The sequence below is a fragment of the Nicotiana tabacum genome, chromosome 5 (assembly GCF_000715075.1).
Source record: "Nicotiana tabacum cultivar K326 chromosome 5, ASM71507v2, whole genome shotgun sequence".
In the NCBI taxonomy this organism is placed as follows: Eukaryota; Viridiplantae; Streptophyta; class Magnoliopsida; order Solanales; family Solanaceae; genus Nicotiana; species Nicotiana tabacum.
The window spans coordinates 155,557,720-155,578,450 of NC_134084.1; the positions used below are offsets into that span (position 1 = coordinate 155,557,720).

At 37.1% G+C, this 20,731-nt stretch overlaps 1 protein-coding gene across 1 annotated transcript; it reads right to left on the reverse strand.

Annotated features, from left to right (window-relative positions):
* Positions 1-3,627: 3,627 nt before the first annotated feature.
* On the reverse strand, positions 3,628-8,324 carry LOC107762793 (rac-like GTP-binding protein 5). The gene is made up of 7 exons (XM_016581184.2): positions 8,083-8,324; positions 6,725-6,812; positions 6,499-6,608; positions 6,100-6,163; positions 4,380-4,444; positions 4,194-4,259; positions 3,628-4,112 (listed from the first exon to the last, which is right to left on the reverse strand). Exons 1-7 carry the CDS (start codon positions 8,179-8,181, stop codon positions 4,008-4,010), a joined length of 597 nt encoding a protein of 198 aa, XP_016436670.1. The 5' UTR covers positions 8,182-8,324; the 3' UTR covers positions 3,628-4,007.
* Between the last annotated feature and the right edge of the window lie 12,407 nt (positions 8,325-20,731).

Here is a 20,731-nt window from a genome sequence, read left to right on the forward strand (position 1 = left end):
GACAACATCGTAAATCTTTGTTGTACTCAGAGTTTGTTGGCTTCCACCAAGTACGTCTTCAGCCCATTCCCAATATCCTGGGATATGACAATACTCGCCCTCGATTGTTGTTGTGTTTTCCCAATGTACTTCGCCTTGAATTATGCGACTTCCTAAGTTTGGAAGGGTGATAGCAATATTTACATGGCGATGGATAGGCGCTTGGAGAGACCACATCTTGGATAATGGATTAGAAATCGATTTTTGTTCCAAGGTCCAGTTCTCTACATGAAGGGAGTTCCTTAGAGGAGGCCATGGGGCTGCATATCGGCCGACTTGTGAGGTGTGAACCAAAATCTTGGTTTGTTCTATGCCATCTTCAGTCTCGATGATGAGATATCTAAGTTTTGAGGAAGGTGAGGTATATTCCCTGAAATTTGCCATCTCTTTGTGCTAAAAAAAAGAAGAAAAGAGGGGTCATCAAAGTCCGAATCAAGAATATTAGAATGGGTACAAAGGTCTAAATGGATGAAATGCTGTCCAAGAAACGGGCCATTTTGAGAGTAATCTCTCCAAGAGTTGGGCCACATTGAGAGTAATCTCTCCAAGAATCGGGCCAGAATCGGGCCACATTGAGAGTAATCTCTCCAAGAATCGGGCCATTTTGAGAGTAATCTCTCCAAGAATCGGGCCATTTTGAGAGTAATCTCTCCAAGAATTGGGCCACATTGAGAGTAATCTCTCCAAGAATTGGGCCACATTGAGAGTAATCTCCCCAAGAATCGGGCCATTTTGAGAGTAATCTCTCCGGTAGTCGGGCCATGAAAGTAATCCCTCCGATAATCGGGCCACATTAAGAGTAATCTCTCCAAGAATCGGGCCATATTGAGAGTAATCTCTCCAAGAATCGGGCCATTTTGAGAGTAATCTCTCCAAGAATTGGGCCTCATTGAGAGTAATCTCTCCAAGAATCAGGCCATTTTGAGAGTAATCTCTCCAAGAATTGAGCCACATTGAGAGTAATCTCTCCAAGAATCGGCCAAGGATGAATACTCATCCCCTCACAGCCCAAGGTTATCTTCTTCATGCGTGGATCATCTTGTTAAACAAGAACATATCTTTCTCGCTTGACCTACAAAGAAAAAAAAGGGGACAACAAAACAAGAAAAGCACGAGAAAAGAAGAAGAAATTACCTTCGCGTTAATGCCTCAAATCGTCAAAGAAACGAATTCAAGGGCAGCTTGAAGATGCCGAAAGCTGATTGATGCTCAAATACATGAGAATGTGGCTATTTATAGATTCATGAGGCTTAAAACAAACTGGTTTTTTTCATGACTGAATTTATCATCTCTTTCCTCAAACGAAGGATTCCCCTTAGCTATTCTTTCCTAAGTTTTCCCTTTCATCCATTAAGTGGCTTTGCCGATATGGGATGACTGCCATGATCAATTCCAACAAGGAATTAAATTGCACGAATTAGTCTCCTAATCGAAGATGGTTACTGTGTGTCGGCGTGTACCCACATGCAAGTTCCAAAAGGCATTCCCAATGAAGTAAGGAAACGTATCTTAGCAAGTCTACGTGGAAAGGAATATCATCTTTGTCCAAAACTTAAAGTGAATATATAATTGCCTTATTTATGCATGTGAATGAAGAAAGAAAATTATTTCTTACGCCAGAATTTTGAATTGCAAAGAAAGAGAGTCATGTGCAAATCTTTTGAAATCAATAAGCACAGCGGGCCATTTCATGTAAATTGTGGTATGACGTACTACTTCCAAAATAATATTCTCTCCGTTTCAATTTATGTGAACCTATTTCCTTTTTAGTCCGTGCTGAAAAGAATGACCCCTTTCCTTATTTGGAAACAAATTACCTGTACACAATGATTCATAGCCACACAAAATATATGTGCCTCATTGTACACCACAAGATCCAAAGTCTTCTCTCTTTTCTTAAACTCCGTGCCCAGTTAAATGGATTCACATAAATTGAAACGGAGGAAGTAGCAAATAAAGCTATTACTCTTTTTCTTAATTTGACAATGAGTCGCTTTAAGTTACAAGTTGAAAGGGATATACATGAATTAACCCGGCAAAGCGCTTGTAAGAAGGATGATACAAATTGTTCTTGTAAATACTTCAAGTCTAGTGTTTAAAGTTTATACCTTGACAAGTCTTGAAGTAGGGGCATTTGTGGGCATATAAATTTTGTTGAAATTAAATTCATTAAATAATTTGGACTATATTTTAAATTCAAGATATATTGGTCCAAATAAATATTATGGGATAATATAATTGAATTAATTATTTAAGTCCGATAAATATTGATTGGGCTAGCCCATTTAATTGGGCTACAAATGATGAGCCCATCTCATTAGGCCCAAGAAGTCATCTTCCTAGAGGCCCAATGCCACGCGTCAAATGGCGTGGCACGCCAAGTCAAACGAAAGAGCCAATAGGATCGTGCCATGTGTCAAAATGACAAAGCATGCTCAGTCACACTAAAAGGCCAATGAAATCATGCCACGTGTGCAAGTGACATGTTTTGGCCAATCAAATGCGGTCATGTCACATTTCAATTTGATTGGTCGGAAAGAGTTTGTTCTTATCACAACTCTTCCTTTCCACAACTATAAATCGGGGTCTTCATAACTCAGAAAAGACATCAGAAGTTATAACAAGAAGCAAGAGAGAGCTCGTGGATCAAACGCCGCAAATTTCTCTACAAGTTTCAAGCTTCAAGCAATCAAGTTCAAGTTCAAGAAATCAAGTTCAAGCTCAAGAACGAAGAACAATTCAAGTATTCAAGATCAAGAACGAAGTCAAATCAAATACAAGGCGTTCAAGATCAAGGCTACTTGTTTGTGATAAAATTCGTGGCAACAATCAAAGTGTTCGTGACGGATAAATCAAATTACAATTCAAGATCAAGCTCAAAGGCCCTTGAATTTATACTAGAAAAGTAGAATCAGAGGAATCATAGAGATTGTAACACTCAAATATTTGAAATAAAATACTACGATTGTTGCGATATTTTTCGGTCTTGATTTTATTTTCTCGACCCAAATTTATTATCTACAATATCCAAACACAACTCTAATTTTCAAATACCATTTTTACTTAATTTTTTTCCACTTTTTCTGGAATTTTACAATTCTTATGTCCAAACGCCCACTAAGTTTACTTGTAAAAAAACTAAAAAATACGAATTGGAAGAACCACCTGAAACCAATTATTTTTCCTAGTCTACTTTAATAGACTTCATTGAGATAAAAAGAAATGTGAAAAAGTAAAACTGCACATAGCTTACTATTGTATCATTTGTGAAATCCTGACATAACAAGAAAGAGAGACATGCCAATACAATTGTCACTTTATTTTTTGAGCAGTCCTTGTTCATGTTAGAACTGTACTAATGGTTTGGCTAGCATCTTTCAATACACTGCAATTTGTCCAAAAACCAGCTGATGCTTTCTTCACACCACAAAAGTTTACTCCCATCTATTGGCATTAAATTTGGAACATTTGGTTTGGGAGGGTAATGTGTACGCAGACCTTACCCCTACCTTAAAGAGATAGAGAGGCTGTTTCTGATAGACCCTTGGCTCAAGGAACAGTGAAATTTGCATAAAATATTCAGAAGCCTTTTCCATCAAGAAATCAGAAATCATTAAATATATACAAGCAGCATACATTACAACATCTTATTGTTTCAACACTAACAACAGCACATCCAACCTCTTGCAGAATCTAAATCAGTGTGTTGGATGCCACTACAACAATACATATGAGATGCCAAGGCAAGTAATAATCATCTTACAAATGTTACATAGATCATATAGATTTGACTCAGAAAGAGACGAAGACCGCTCTTTTCTGCGCATACCATATCTCAATCACTAGCCAGGTTGATGCTTTTCTAGTGTGATTAGTCAAGACTACAAAGCAGTAAAGAAATATGTTGTGCACTCTAACAGGTTGACAATAGTCAACATCTCCATTTCTTAGTCATTCTTTCGGAAATATCACAAGATAGAGCAGGCTTTCTGACCCTTTCTCTTCTTTTTCTTCTTCTGCTTGGGTGGTTGTAATACCACCTTAATAGCCGCATCAAAAACAGCCTTTACATTCTGCAGTTTTTTGCAAAATAAGTACGAGATGAGGTGACTTAAGAACTAACCATGTAATCTTTATTTGAATAGTAAAAGCACCTGCTGTGTTTTTGCACTACATTCTATGTAAGCTGCAGCACCAATCGACTTTCTCAGCTCTTCACCCTTTACAAAGAAGCAGGAAGTGAGACTGACAGAAGACTAGTCACCTCAAAATCTTAAGCCATTTGGTTTAAAAACAGAGAATGCACACCAATGGCTGAAACATGTTAAAAAGTGGCATACCTGAGCCGTGGTAATAGGTACTGCACCAGGATGGTCTAAAAAGAATTGCTTGTCCTCTCGAAGATCTAGTGGAAGCACAATTAAAGCCATTAAAATGAAGCACGAGATAATATAAGAGAAGACAGGAAAGGAATGGAACCAGCCCGCATTGGAAGAAGCAAAGTCTCCAAGATGGCGCCGCACACGTGTCGGATCCTCCAAAAATGCACTACTTTTGGAGGACCCGACACGCACCTACTGACATTTTCGGAAAATCCGAACAACATAGTATTCAATTGAACCAATAAGGATGAAACAAGATACTACAAGTTGGATGTGATGAAGGTGCATGCTATAAGCACGTTAAGCAGAAAGACCAACAGACGGAAAATATTTAACATAAAGTAGACAACAAACACCAATTAAGCATATTATATGCTTTTATTTCAAAGTTCCTATGAAATATGTTGCAGAATGTGGACTTAAAATAGTTTCTGGAACTTTTTCATGAAACCTAGATATCCTTAATATTTGACGGTAACATAAAGTAGACAGCATGCTGTTTAAGCTTATTACGTACTTGATTTCGAAGTCCACAGAACATGTGACTCAGAATATGTTTAAAACAGTTTATGAACCTTTTAGTGCAATGGTACACATACTTTAATTCAAATTCAGAGACCAATTATGTTATTAGCTAGGTGATTTATGAGTTATTTTGCGGCAACTTCTCAAAAGGCAATGGCGAGTAAGCAGTTTAAGACCACAAAGCTTGGGCATCCTGCAGAAATGGAACTTCAACCAAACACCGCATCTCCTTCAAATTTCAGTTGTGAAGGTAAGGTCTCCTCAGTCTCTCAAGCAGTTTGATTTCATATCCATAAAGTTATTCAACACTAATGTTTCTGCCAAATCATATAAATTTATGAATGACAACATAAGTAGTTCCTAGGAGTAATTCTGGTTTAACTGAAAGCATGCAAAAATCCAGCCATTATAGGTGCTTCATGCAAGATATCATCTGGAATCAGAAGTTGCTGAGGTTACATGATATTCTCTCATATCAATTGATAGCAGCATTTAAGGTTTGGCAGTCTATTTCATATGTGAAGCAACTGTCTTTCAATCACAGAGATGATCTCCTTCAAAAGACAACTGGTAAAGCTTCAAAATGTCTACACAATGACATACTACTAGTTATTGGATCTCTATTCACCACTGAATTACTTTGCTTACTCGTAGTAACAATAGGCTCAACTTTTCAAAAGGAGGAGAAAACAAGGTGCAGATGAAGCATGTCAAATGCTAAATGCGATGCTCAAAGTCCAGAGAATAGACGAATAACTGATTCAGAAAGGGAAAATTTGACTTGTAATTTGGATGACCGCAACCACAGTTCCAAAGACAGCAAGACCAACTTCTTTCGACATATTAGAGTAAGAACATATATGGACAATCCTTCTACAGAACATAACAGACTTTGACATAGCAAGCTACGATTGGGTATAAAAACAAAGTCTCTTCAAGCATTGTCTGATGTTTCATAGCTCATCTATATATACAACGCAAGACATCCAATATAAAGGATGCGATAACAGTTCAAGAAAATTATCTCCAATGAAAATAAGTAGAAACTTAAAATTAATGGCAGATGAAGAGACCTTCCCAACCAAATAAAGAGATAAATAGGACATAGCTAATTGAGTTGACAATAAAACCAGATTAACGAGGACATACTAACCTAGCTTTGTTCCAACAAGAATGATTGGAACTCCAGGGGCATAATGCCTCAATTCAGAAATCCACTGAAATTAAATAGCAAGAGGGAAATGTATTAGTTCCGGGAAATTGTGGAATAGCAGCAACCATACATCTTATTAATTTTCTCTCTCATAGGCATCCTTTACCACTCCTTACTGATGAAAACGAAATCCTAAATAATCAAGTTGATTGGTCTTCTCACTAACGATTTGAATCAAATGACTAAAAACAGAAGTTAATCAAGCCAAAGTCTTCCATGGACTGCTTTCAATGTAATGGGGATGACAGCCATAATATAAATTTCCTCAGTCTCAAAGTCATTTATGTGAGGGGAAAAAAACTGAAAGCCAGAGATCTAATGCTAGAAAGGAGATTGTACCTTTTTGAAGACATTTTCGTGGCTGGCCTTGCTGATGAGAGAAAATGCTAGTATAAATACATCCGCCCCACGATAGCTCAAGGGTCTTAATCTATTGTAATCCTCCTGGCCTGTCCAATCAAACAATCGGGGTAGTCAACATGCGTGCCACAATGAGGTAAAAGAAAAATGGAAACTAATGTCCAGAAACAAAAACAAAAACAAAGAAAAAAGGAAGAGAATTTACCTGCAGTATCCCACAAACCCAGATTAATAGTGCTTCCATCCACAACCACATTTGCACTAAAATTGTCAAATACAGTTGGGACATAATCCTGTTTGCAACATTGCAAACAAATTTAGAGTATGATGAATCGTAAAGTTTCATTTGAGCGATTCATAGCCACCACAGTTATAAATGAATTTTCCAAAAGAAAGACAATAAACTTAAAATTCATTATTAATCCACCCTTCTATGACTTCAAATAGAGAACAGCCGTACTTCTAACTTAGAAGCCAGACTATTAAGCTCAGAGGCAAAGCAAAGGCCGGATCTTCAATAAAACCTCATCTGATTATCAGACAATACATACATTTCAATTAAGACCCTACGTCAAAAAACAATTATCACATGTATAGGAAAAGACACCAAAATACAGTTATGACTCTTCTAAGATATTACTTGGAAGCATAATAAATTAAATCAAGAGGTTTGATATCAAACTTCCATTTAATTATAAATCAGCAATACCCCTGCCCTTCTAGCTATAGAACACATCAATGGGAAAAGTTTAAGAAAAAATCATAATCATATACTGGTTCAAAAACTATTGGAAATGACACCACAAAATATAAAAGAAATGGCTTATGCTGCAGATGGTTTTCACACTCTTCTCTCAAAACTCAACGACCGTCCAATGATCATACAAGAAAATAGAAATGGAGCAAAAGAAAGAAGGGAAGTTTTAACTACAGAGCTACAGCTGAAATTACTTTTCTTTTTTTCAACAATACCAAAAATGAGAACTTCATTTGTGGTCAAACGGAACAAAAATAGCTCCCTTTGAATAAAAAACAAAATATGATAAGCTCAAGAGCCCCAATTTAAAGATAATACTTTTATCTTTTCTAATATCAAAACTATTCTGCTCCCGTTTGGCTATAAAATTTGGGAGTTTTTTTTTTCACATTTTGTTTTCAAATTTCTGTTTGTTTATAAATTTTAACCATTTTTTGGGCAGATTTTGAAAACAAAACTTCAAATTCCAAAAAAAACTCTAGAGTAATTTTTGAAGTTTTCTTCTCACGGAAATTCAAATTTTTTCAAGTAAAATGCATGTTCAAACACAATTTCAACTTTCAAAAACCATTTTTCAGACTATCTTTTTTCAAGTTTTAACCAAATCTATGTCCAAATGCTAGCTCAGTATTCTCTAAGTGCCCCAATTTGATATAAACTCAAACTAAGAAATCCACCACCGGGAAAACTAGTGGATCAAATATCCCAATTAGCAAGCCAAAGACAAAAATGTTAACCTTTTCATGTAACATCTTTCAAACCCAATAACAGATAAAGTACACTAGAGAGAGAGAGAGAGAGATTACAGTGGGGAAAGTATTGCTGGTATAGGAAATGAGTAGACAAGTTTTACCCACTGCTCCGTCGCCGACGGTCACACACTTTATGAACCGAGACCCGCTCATTCTTTATTTATTCTTTAAGCTTAATCAGCCTCAAATTTTCCGGCAACACCTTCAAATTCTCGTCGTTTTCTTCTCTACAAATGACAATATTTTTGCGCGCTCTCTCTCTCTCTCTACAACTACTCTTCTACCCGGGAGTCGTTAGGAGTTTGGATATTTGTTAAGTAATTTTAAAGACAAAAACAAAATTAAAAGTAAAATTAAAGAAGTTGACAATTTTAAAGTGACACGGGTTCTAACCATAATATAATGCAACGAACTAGATATTTGAGTAATGATTTCAACTGGTTTTAGATTGAGGTATTAAATTGAACAACTCTGGTCTGACTATATGATAGATAAAACAGTTCTGCAATAGGGAAAAAGACATCACCTAATTCAATTTAATACTACGGGTGACCATAGTTTGGGCAAACCCGAAATCCAAACTGAAATTCGAATTTTTTTGAATTTTTGATTTGTATTTTTGAATTACAGATTGTATTTCGGATTTGTTTTTTTTTTATTTTTTTGGATTTGGTATTGGATTTGGTACTTCAGATTTTTAGATATCCGAAAATCTGAAATTTTTATACTTTATATTTAGTCCATTATTCAGATGTCAATAGTAATAAGTCCAGTACCCTATCCATTAGATATTATCTCATATACTTCGTACAAATTATTAAGTTACTATCAGAATACTTTCTATTTGGATATAGTTTTACTATTGCTACTTCTTATCGGCCTTATTAATGTCTTTGTTGTATTTTCTTGATAATGATTTTACTACTCTTTATTTAGATGAAACAGTGAGAATGAGGAACTTTTTAGGCAACTTACCATGAATATTTTATTTAGATGTTTATTATTTTAAGAAGAGGAAACATCTAAACTTATAGGCTCAAAACCGAAAATCCGAAATATCCAATCTGATTAATTCAAAATCGAACTTAAAAAAATCTGATCCAATCCGAGCTTTTTGGGATTGGATTTGGGTTGTCATTTATTTAATCCGAAAATTGAATATTCGAACTGAAATTTTCATATTCAATCTGAACTGCCCGAACGCCCACCCCTACTTGGAAGAAAGCGGTTTTATTCCGTGTTTGCATGATATTTGTTTCTAAATAAATTTTTATTATTTAATTATAATTACTTGAAGGGTAGCTTTGGATCAGCGGTAAAATTATCTTTGTATGACTTATAGATTACAAGTTCAAACCGTGAAAACAAACACTAATATTTATATTAGGATAGACTGTCTAAATCAGACTCCTTAGGGTGCGGCCCTTTCTTAGACCTTATGGAACACGGAATGCCTTGTGCATCTGATTGCGAGCAAAGAGTTAAAAGCAGGTAGTGAGAGAAGGGGCTTTTTTTTTTTTAACTTCGCAGAAGAGTCAGCTATATTTGTAAGGATTTGTTGTAGGTAACTCTATTATCAATATAGTTAATATCATACCAAATTAATTATTATTTTATTAAATTACCAATTAATACTTTACCTTATAGGTTACTCATATGATTTTTAAATAAAATTTTGTGTACCAAAAGGATCTTTATATTTCTAGAGATTTGGGCAAACCAAGGTTGTCCCATCCACAAATTGTTCGAATAATGAAAATTTAATATGAAATAATTGATCGGACTTCTTTTTTTCAAAAGTATTCCGTCTAATTCTGTGTTGTTATGCTAATAAACATCTGAGAGTTTCATATAATAATGAAATCACGAGTTAAAATAATTTTTTTGAAAGATACAAAATAAAGCTAGTTACAATAAACCTAATGTGCGCATGTGCCATATATACAAATGAATGTCAATTTGCAGTTTTGCACCAACTTGACCCAAAAAAAAATAAAAAAATCAATTGTCTAAAAAACTTTGTGTGAAAAGTCTTCACACCTAATAAAGAAGTTGCTTCTCGTTGTAATAACCCCATATTTAAGCCTCAACTTTTATCATATCAAAGTTAGATGTATTCTTCATTACAACGTGATCAACAATTAATAAAAATTGAAATATGATATATTTTCACTAGTAATAGTACTATTTGGTTTAAAAGTGCTTTCCAAAAACATTTTTCAACTCAGAGACCAACTCTCAGTCTATCACTTTTGTTTTTAACCCTCTAAAGGATTAAAACTAGACAACAATATCAATCAAAATAAATAAATAAATAAATAAATAAATTCCTCTCGACCCCTGTAGTAGTAGTAGTCTAAACAAAAACCCGAAAGACTTCACAACTAAAACTTTGAGATTTGCCTAATGCACGTGTTTGCCTTTTACTTAACGTTTCAAGGCCTTAATTTCTTGTATTACTTTTATATTCAATTATGTTACCATTATATTTTGTACGGATGTTAAGTTTGTTAGATCAAATTTAAGTTTAGTAATTTTTATATACTCTCTACATAGATTTAAACTTGATTAATAGTCCTTCAAAAATAAGATGTGTTGTAAATTTTTATTGTTTAAAAGTGAAATAACTTATTTTTATAATCAAAACTAGACAATAATAGCTAATTTAGCTTTTATTTTTCATATTTCTTAGAAATTGTTAATTAGTTAATAGAATTTGGTCCAGAAAGTTCCTGAAGTAAAAAGATGCACGTATATTGCACACCTAGTTTGTAAAAGATGCACCCAAACAAAAATTTATTATTTATTTCGTATAAGTTTGTAATAATTAAAACAAGATGTACATGCTATACTCATATCTTTAGATAATTTATATTTAATATTTTTTTGTCTCTCTCTCACACTCACAAATAAATGAGTTATTTCCATCAGTTACTTTGATTTCCATTCCTATTTGTTTGTTCAAATCCATTAAACTGAATTTAGTAGTAGCATTATGCACATATTACCTTAACAATACTTTTGGATAGAAAAGATGCACATGACTTGCACAAGACATATTTTGTAACGTCTTTAAGTAATAAAATCTATATTTAGTTATTTATTCATTTATATGATAGAAACATTTTAATGTTAATTAACACTCTGGTATATGCCTACCAATTCTTTTGATATAATAATTGTAATGAGATTTATTTTCCTTTGAAATGGATTACCATCAGAGTCGTGGAGGATGCGTTAATGTAGATTTTAATCTTTTCTCCTTTAACATAATTCAAATTAGTTGTTGGAAGAAGAACATGAACAAGTTCAAAAAGTGGTATCCCCAAAGACTTCTAATTATCAAGAATCATGCCCGACACCACTTGCATTCTTTACTGTCTGGCCTTGATAAGTTCCAAGGCCCATACCATTATCACACACCACAATCTTGCCTTTAACATTAGTGCTTTCCAACAACTATTGGTAAATATTGGGCAATCTCTTGATCGTACAGGGAAAGTCTACATGCTGGACAAGTGACTCGCCATCATATGCTTTTAATTTCCATTTCCTAGCATAGTTGTTGCTACTATCTTTCTATCATAGGTGCTAGCGCCAACGTGAGAATCAAAGGTGCCTCGTTATACAATGTAGTATTGTCTGGACCATGATGTCCAATAGAGGTGATCAGGAGAATACCCTTGTGCATCAGTAGCAACACTATTATCATAAAAAGTTAGAGAAGGTTCACAAATGAAGAGAGAGAGAGAGCACGTCCACTTCATTATCTATTGTAGCATTTATTGTAGCCAATATGGCATCGTCTGGACAACTAAAGTTTGAACACATTTTATATGTGGCAATGTGAGCAAGAGGACCCAAGCCAACTGTTGTGCCATTGACATCAATAAAGTTATCAGCAGTTATGCATGCCATGGCCTTCCTCATCAAATGGATCATAAGAGTCACTCCAGCTAGCATTAATATAACAAAATAAAATGTGTTGTAGATTTGTATTGTTTTAAAGTGAAATAACATATTTTTATACTCCTTTAGTATCAAAACTGGACGACAATAGCTAATTTAGCGTTAAATTTTCCAAAGTTTTAGAAATTGCTAATGAGTTAATAGAATTTGGTCCAGTAAATTCTTGAAGTAGAAAGATGCACATATATTGCACACCTAGGTTGTAAAAGATGCAGCCAAACAAAAATTTATTATTTATTACATATAAGTCTATGATAATAAAAACAAGATGCACATGTTATACTCATACCTTTAAATAAGTTATATTTAATTTTTTTTGTCTTTCTATCAAACTCACTAGTAAATGAACTATCTCCATCAGTTGCTTTGATTTCCATTCCTATTGTTTTTTCAAATCCATTAAACTGAATTTAGTAGTAGCATTATGCACATATTATCTTAACAATACTTTTGGATGGAAAAGATGCACTTGACTTGCACAAGACTCATTTTGTATCGTCTTTAAGTATCAAAACTTATAATGTGATAGAAACATCTTAATTTTAAGTAAAACTCTAATGTATACATACCAATACTTTTGATATAATATTTGTAATGAGATTTATTTTCCTTTGAAATGGATTACCATCAGAGTCGTGGAGGATGAGTTAATGTAGGTTTTAATCTTTTCTCCTTCGACATAATTCAAATTAGTTGCTGGAAAAAGAACATGAACAAGTTCAAAAGGTGGTATTCCCAAAGACCTCTAATTTCTATGAATCATGCCTGACACCACCTGCATCCTTTATTGTTTGGCATTGATAAGCTCCAAGACCCATACTATTATCACACATTGTGAACACCTAATTTTTGATCATGTTTGAATTCTTTTCCCATTTATCTCACAAATACCTCACTTCTCACCCATCTTATCGTTTCTATTTCACACGCGCATACCCATACCCACATTCATGTGTCCCCCATGCCTGTTCCCCATATCACTCTCCTTTGTCCCTACCCCACTCCCCTTTGCTCCCCACTCTTTGTCCCTCATTTTTTCTCCACACCTTGTCCCCTACTTGTCCACCACTCACAACCCATATCCCCTCCATAAAACACACACACACACACGGATGGATACAGAAGAAAAAAAGGAAGCCAAGAAAGCAGCCATGACATTCTCCAACTTTCACTCATCTTCCTCCTCAAAAAAATCCATTAAAAGCAATGCAATTCTCCAGCAAAAGGGTGACAAAACATCACTATTTTCTAGATTAAAACTAGCAACTCTTTCTCCTGCAATCAGCTAAAAAATTCAGCCAAATAAAGCTCCTGCAGCCCACTGAAAAGCAGCCCCAATAGCCACAACAAAATTACCTCTGAAAGCTTTCCAAACACAACAGAAAACGCAGCAGCAGATCTGAAAAATGTAGCAGCTATGGCTTCTCCGTCCCACTCTTAAAATCAGTTATGAAGCTATGTAAATGTATTTCCACTAGTTCACTGCCTTGCCGGCATTTTGCAGGAGTTTCACCATCTCCGACCAGCTCTCTTTCACTATAAAATGCAGCAGCTCCACCTTCATTAGCTCATGTTTCTTTCTTAAGTTGAGCTCAGTTCGTCAAGTTCGTCGAGGTCCCCGCTTCAAGATTTTTTGTCAGTGGTCTTTGGTAGATAACTCGGGTAGTGTTGGAGTTATATCAGCACTATCTTCTACGATGTATTCAAGGAGATTCAATATATAATCAAATTTAGAAGTTTTGTCCTTTAAAGGTCAGCCTTTTTTTTTAGCATTTTGATAATACTACTGCATCAATGTGATCTTCTCTCAGCTAAATTTTTGGTTGTTATTGATTTTACATCTCTGTGTTTGTTTGGAATAAAATAATTTTATTATCTTTGGTTAGTTGGAAACGTGAGTTTAAGTTTAAGGCATTTTGATTTATTTGAAGATTGTTGAAAAGTGCATGGTTTCCCTTTGAATTTAAAACTCATTGTTAAGAAAAAAAAAAAGCTATGGAAATTGTTTAGCTAAAGTTGAAAAGTCCTGTTATTTGTTTAGATATATCATTATTTTCTAACTTGTCTAATAATGTGATGTACGTAACTATTAAAATTAGTGCCTTTATTTATTATATTAGCAATTAACTTTTAAGGTGTGCCAATGAAAACTACATAGTGTAAATGACTTTTATAATTGCAAATAAGCTAAAGTCATACACGAATCCCACAATAATCTCCCACAAACCATGACTTCTACACTAATAACTAGTTTAGAAAATAATTCTTATAAACACTGGTAGTTTGCTTTTAGGCACATTAATAATAAAACATTATGACTATGGGCATTGTTCCCGTGGCATGATCGCGATACATAATTCCAAATTCGAGTACACGTACGCTCGACTCTTTTTCAAGATAATTCCATAGTTGTGAATAATCAAGCAAGTAAAAAGCGGTAAAAGGGTAAAAATGTACATAGGTTCTAAGATGAGCAATTAAAGAATTAATATAAGCCAAATATAGTTAATAAAGCGATCGTGCTAGAACCACGGGACTCGGAGAATGCCTTACATCTTCTCCCCGATCAATAGAATTCCTTACCCGGACTTTATTTTCGCAGACCAATAATAATATAGTCAAAAAATCCTTTGAATAAGGATTCAAATAAAAGGTGACTTCGAACACCGACAAAAATCAATTCCAAGTGGCAACTCTGTAAATAAAATAATCCCTATTTCAAATTTGTCACTTTAATTGGAAAAGCTCTTTAACTCACAATCCATAACACACATTTATCTTTTGGAGGGGTAAAAATGGATGTGACAGCTCTGGCGACTCCGCTGGGGAACTTTTTTAAGAATTCGAACTTGTACATTAACTTTATTTGGCTTTATTAATTTTTGTATATATTTTGATTTATTTGGGCCTAATGTGCTACTTGTCCATTTTTTTCTGCTTTGATATTGTCTTAACTGTATATATAAATTGTCTTATCGCGCACCAAATCTAAGTTTTCTGATAAGTAATTGTGACGGCCCAAAGGGTCATCACCTCTTTTCTTATCCATTCTGAGCTTCCAAGGCCTTGAAAACCTTATTTACAGTCGCCTCGATTTGTGTGCGCAGTCCGAGCGCGTAGCCGGAAGCTCAAATATGAAATTTTGTGAAAATTTGCTAAGTTTTGATATTAAAATGAATAAATTTGACTTCGGTCAATATTTTGGGTAAACGGACCTGGACTCGTAATTTGACGGTCCCAGGAGGTCCGTAATAAAATATGGGACTTGGGCGTATGCCCGAAATCGAATTCCGAGGTCCAGGCCCGAGAAATGAATTTTTGAGTAAAATTATTTTCTGAAAATATTTTAACAAAATGGAAATGAAATTGATTAGAAAGTGATGGTATCTAGCCCGTATTTTGGTTCTGGCGCCCGGTACAGGTCTTATATATGGTTTAAGCACTTTCTGTAAAGTTTGGTTGAAAACAGACGTCGTTGACGTGTTTCGGACTCAAAATGGAAAATTTGATGTTTTATGAAATTTGAAAGAATTCTTGGATTTTAAAGCTTAATTCGTGGTATATGACGTTATTTTGGCGATTTGATTGCATGGTTAAGTTCATAGGATGTTGTTGAGTTAGTGTATGTGTTTGGTTAGGAGCCCCGAGGGCTCGGGAGTATTTCAGAGGTGTCTCAGAGTGATTTTGGACTTAGGAAAATTGCAGAAAATTTCAAAAAATTGCAGAAATAGTAACCGTGAACAATACCCATGAATAGTATCCCGTGAATAGTAGCCATGAACAGTACCCCGTGAATTGTAAAAACGTGTGAACAGTAACCCCGAAAACATTCTGGGCAGACTTCTGAAAATGGGACTTCGTCCCATTTTCCATTTTTAGCAAATTGGAGCTCGGGGAGAGGCGATTTTCGGGATATTTTTAGAGAAAACAATGGGTAAGTGTTCTTCACTTAATTTTGGTTAGATTACCCGAATCTATTACTAGTTTTGGCATTTAATTGGTGATTTTAGTTGGGAAAATCTTGAAAACCCTCTTAGTTTAATTTGAAGATTTGAGGGTCGAGTTGATGTCGGATTTTGGTAAAATTTGTATGGTTGGACTCGTGGTTGGATGAGGTTTCATATTCCGTAATTTTTGTTGGGTTCCGAGACGTGGGCCCCATGGCGAATTTTAGTGCAATTTCGGATTTTAAATGGAAAATGTAGAATTTCATATTGAATTAATTCCTATAATTTTTATTGACTTAATCGAATTGTTTATAACTAGATTTGAGAATTTCGGGCACGAATTCGCGAGGCAAAGACTTGTTGGAATTTTGAATTGGCTGCAAAGCAAGGTAAGTGTTTGGTCTAACCTTAGCTTGAGGGAATAGGAGCTGAGTCTTAATTGCGACTTGCTATTTGTCGAGTACGACGTATAGGCATGGTGACGAGTATCTATACGTTGGTGTCTAGCATGACCGTAAGTCCTTATATCGCGAATGTTCAAATTTGGTTATATCTTCCATGATTAAATGATGACTTCTATATGTTGTGAAGTTCATGTGAAAGAAATGGTGATATTTAATATTTGAGGAGCGTTGGCTCAAGTTATAAAATGAATTACTAAGTAAGAAATGAAAGAAAGAGAAAGAATTATTGAATTATTCCCTTGCCGAGATAATTGTGGAATTGTTGATATATTCCTTGCCGGGAATTTTATTGTTAATTGTTGTGCCCTTATTGGAATCCCGATTATTATCTAGTTTACTTCCTTGCCCCTTATCTGTGATTGTTGTTTGGGTGAGGAAGAGTGATAAAGCACGAAGGGTGATGCCGTGTATTGTTTGATATGGTGAGGAAAGAGTGTAAAGCACGAAGGGTGATACCGTTCCATACGATGTGCCATTCCGTACTGATATCTATTAATTATATTGTGAGGAAAGAGAGTAAAAGCACGAAGGGTGATGTCGTGTACAGTTTTATTTTATATATTGCTTGGGTGAGGAAGAGAATAAAAGCACGAAGGGTGATGCCGTGCAAATTGTTGATTCCTTTTGGTATTTGTTGATATTATGACTTTGTTGTCTCCTTTTATTGAATATTTCTATTTGAAACCGTTACCTCCCCACAGCATGTTTCCCCTCCCATATTGATTGGTTGCTTCCAGTACTTCCTTTGTTGTCTATATATATATATATACACACACTTGAACTGCACAGGTTTATTTGATTGTCTGGTCCTAGCCTCGTCACTACTTCGCCGGGGTTAGGCTAGACACTTACCAGCACATGGGGTCGGTTGTGCTGATACTACACTTTATGCTCTTTTGCACAGATACAGGTTTCGGACAGCAACAGTAGTAGCGCGGGTATAAGCAGTCAGACTAGTGAGACACCGAGGTAGCCTTGCAGGCATCCGCAGGCCCGACGTCTCCTCTATCTATTATTTTAGGTTGTTATCTCATTGTATTCGAGACAAATAGTTTATTATTTTCTTTCAGACGATTGTATTCAGTATTCTTAGAAGTTAGTAAGTAATGTGACACTAGTTTTTGGGTAGAGATTTATGTTGGATTCTGCATTTACATTCAGTCACTTTAAATTAAGTCTTCCGCATATTTATTTAATTCAATCATTTTTTATGCTATTACTAATATTTGATAAAAGAAATAATTTATAAAAGATAAAAGTAGTTAAGAGTTGGCTTGCCTAGCTCTCATTAGTAGGCGCCATCACGACTCCCGAGGGTGGGAAATCCGGGTCGTGACAAGTTGGTATTAGAGCTCTAGGTTACATAGGTCTCACAACTCACAGACAGCTTAGTAGAGTCTGAGGGATCGATACGGAGACGTCCGTATTTATCCCCCAGGGGCTACAGAGTTAGGAAAAACTCCACATTGTTCTTTCTTGTCGTGCGGTTTTGTTTCTCAATGCTAATTGAATTTCTACTCTGTTGTTTCGCAGATGGCGAGAACACGCGCTTCCTCATCTACCGCTCAGCAGCCCAGAGCAGCAGCACCAGCGGTAGAGCCTCATGTTGACTTTGATGATGAGGTTCCAGCCCAGGCAATTCCGGTGGGCCCAGCTCAGGTCCCAGAGGGGTTCATTGCCACCCCAATTCTTCAGGACGCTCTGGTCCGATTGGTGGGCCTCATGGAGAGTGTCACCCGAGCGGGTTTGCTTCAGGTAGAACCAGCCACTTCTCAAGCTAGAAAAGGGGCCCAGACTTCTGCTACGCGCACTCCGGAGCCAGTAGCTCTCCAGGTTCAGGTTCCATTGGTTCAGCCAGCTATGGCGGTTCAGCCCGGTGTAGTGGCTCAGCCCGGCGATGGAGCGGCTATGTCCGCCGATGCCTTGTGGAAATTGGACAGGTTTATCAAGCTCTTCACTATCACTTTTAGTGGTGCATCTTCTGAGGATCCCCAGGATTATCTAGACAGTTGTCATGAGGTTCTTAGGAACATGGGCATTGCTGAGACCAATGGGGTCGATTTTGCTGCATTTTGTCTATCTGGATCCGCCAAGACTTGGTGGAGGGATTATTGCTTAGCCAGGCCAGCCGGGTCGCTATCTTTGTCATGGGAGCAGTTTTCAGCGTTGTTTTTGGAGAAGTTTCTCCCCGTTACTCAGAGAGAGGCCTATCGAAGGTAGTTTGAGCACCTCTAGCAGGGTTCCATGACGGTCACTCAGTATGAGACCAAGTTCATTAATCTAGCTCGCCATGCTCTTGTCATACTCCCCACCGAGAGAGAGAGATGGTGAGGAGGTTTATTGATGGTCTTATTCAGTCGATTCGTCTTCAGATGGCCAAGGAGGCCGGGAGTGAGATCACATTTCAGGAGGCTATCACAGGGAGGTGGTCATGGGTCAGATAAGAGGCCCCGTTACTCAGGCAGATTTAGTGGTACCTCGTCTGGAGGTAGAGATTTAATGGCAGAGGCCATCCTCCCAAGCCCTTCCAGTCAGCTCTCCAGGTTTCCCATGGTACTTTAGGTGGTCGTGGTTCTCATACGCACTATTCTGATCAGCAGCCTTACAGTGCACCACCAGCTCCTATCGGTGCACCACCGCTTCAGAGTTTCTAAGGTGGTCATTCAGTTCGACAGGGTCAGCAGCCGAGAGCTTGTTACACTTGTGGTGAACTAGGTCACATTGCCAGATTTTTCCCTCGAGCACCGGGTAGTTCTCAACATCAGAGTTCTCGTGCCATGGTACCGGTACCAGGTGTTCCACAACCCACCTAGCCAGCTAGAGGTGGGGGTAGAGTTGCTAGAGGTAGAGGTAGAGGTCATAGAGGTAGAGCTCAGACCGCCAGAGATGGAGGCCAGCCAGCAGCAGGCCATCCCAGAGATATAGTTCAGGGTGGTGGGGCCTAGCCCAGATACTATGCTCTTCCAACCAGGCTAGAGGCTGGGTCTTCAGATGTAGTCATTACAGGTACTATTCTGGTTTGTGATAGAGAGGCTTCAGTGCTATTTGATCCAGGGTCTACGTATTCATATGTGTCCTCTTATTTTGCACCGTACTTGGTTCTGCCTAGTGATCCACTGAGTATTCCTATTTATGTGTCTACACCGGTGGGTGATTCTATTGTGGTCGATCGAGTTCATCGTTCCTGTATTGTGGTGATTGGGGGTCTTGAGACCCGTGTTGATTTGTTGCTTTTAGATATGGTCGAATTCGATGTTATATTGGGGATGGACTGGTTATCACCTTACCACGCTATCTAGGACTGTCATGCCAAGATTGTGACCTTAGCCTTACTGGAACTGCCCCGTTTAGAGTGGAAAGGGACTCCTGGTCATTCTACCCGCAGTGTTATTTCATACGTGAAGGCTTGGCGTATGGTCGAGAAGGGATGTTTGGCTTATTTGGCTTATGTTTGTGATTCCAATAACTGAGGCCCCCTCCATTGATTCTGTGCCCGTGGTTTGCGAGTTTCCTGAGGTATTCCCTTCAGACCTGCCGGGTATGCCACATGACAGGGATATTGATTTCTGCATTGATTTGGCTTCGGGCACTCAGCCCATTTCCATTCTGCCATATCGTATGGCCCCGCCAGAGTTGAAAGAGTTGAAGGAGCAGTTGCAAGACCTTCTTGAGAAGGGTTTCATTAGACCCAGTGTTTCGTTGTGGGGTGCGCTGGTGTTGTTTGTAAAGAAAAAGGATGGTTCGATGAGAATGTGCATTGATTACCGGCAATTGAACAAGGTTACAATCAATAATAAGTATCCACTGCCGAGGATTGATGATTTGTTCGATCAGCTTCAGGGTGCCAAGGTGTTTTCCAAGATAGACTTGAGATCTGGCTACCATCAGTTGAGGATTAGGGCATCTGATGTCCCTAAGACAGCTTTCCGCACTTGGTACGAACATTATGAGTTCTTAGTTATGTCATTTGGGCTGACAAATACCCCAACAACTTTCATAGATCTGATGAACCAAGTGTTCAGGCCTTATTTGGACTTGTTCGTGATAGTCTTTATTGATGATATTCTGATATATTTCCGCAGCCAAGAGGAGCACGAACAACACCTCAGAGTGGTTCTTCAGACTCTGAGAGATAGTCAGCTATATGCTAAGTTCTCGAAGTGTGAGTTCTGGCTGAGTTCAGTTGCATTCCTAGGTCATGTTGTATCAGCAAAGGGTATTCAGGTTGATCCGAAGAAGATTGAGGCAGTCAAGGACTGGCCTAGACCAGCATCAGCTATAGAGATTCGGAGTTTCTTGGGATTGGCAGGCTACTATCGTCGG

Coding starts and splice junctions, on each gene's coding strand:
- LOC107762793 (XM_016581184.2), bottom strand. CDS start 8,181: ATGAGCGGGTCTCGGTTCATAAAGTGTGTGACCGTCGGCGACGGAGCA. Junction 6,164..6,498: donor ACGAAAATGTCTTCAAAAAG/GTACAATCTCCT, acceptor ATTTAATTTCAG/TGGATTTCTGAATTGAGGCA. Junction 4,260..4,379: donor TACCTATTACCACGGCTCAG/GTATGCCACTTT, acceptor TTCTTTGTAAAG/GGTGAAGAGCTGAGAAAGTC.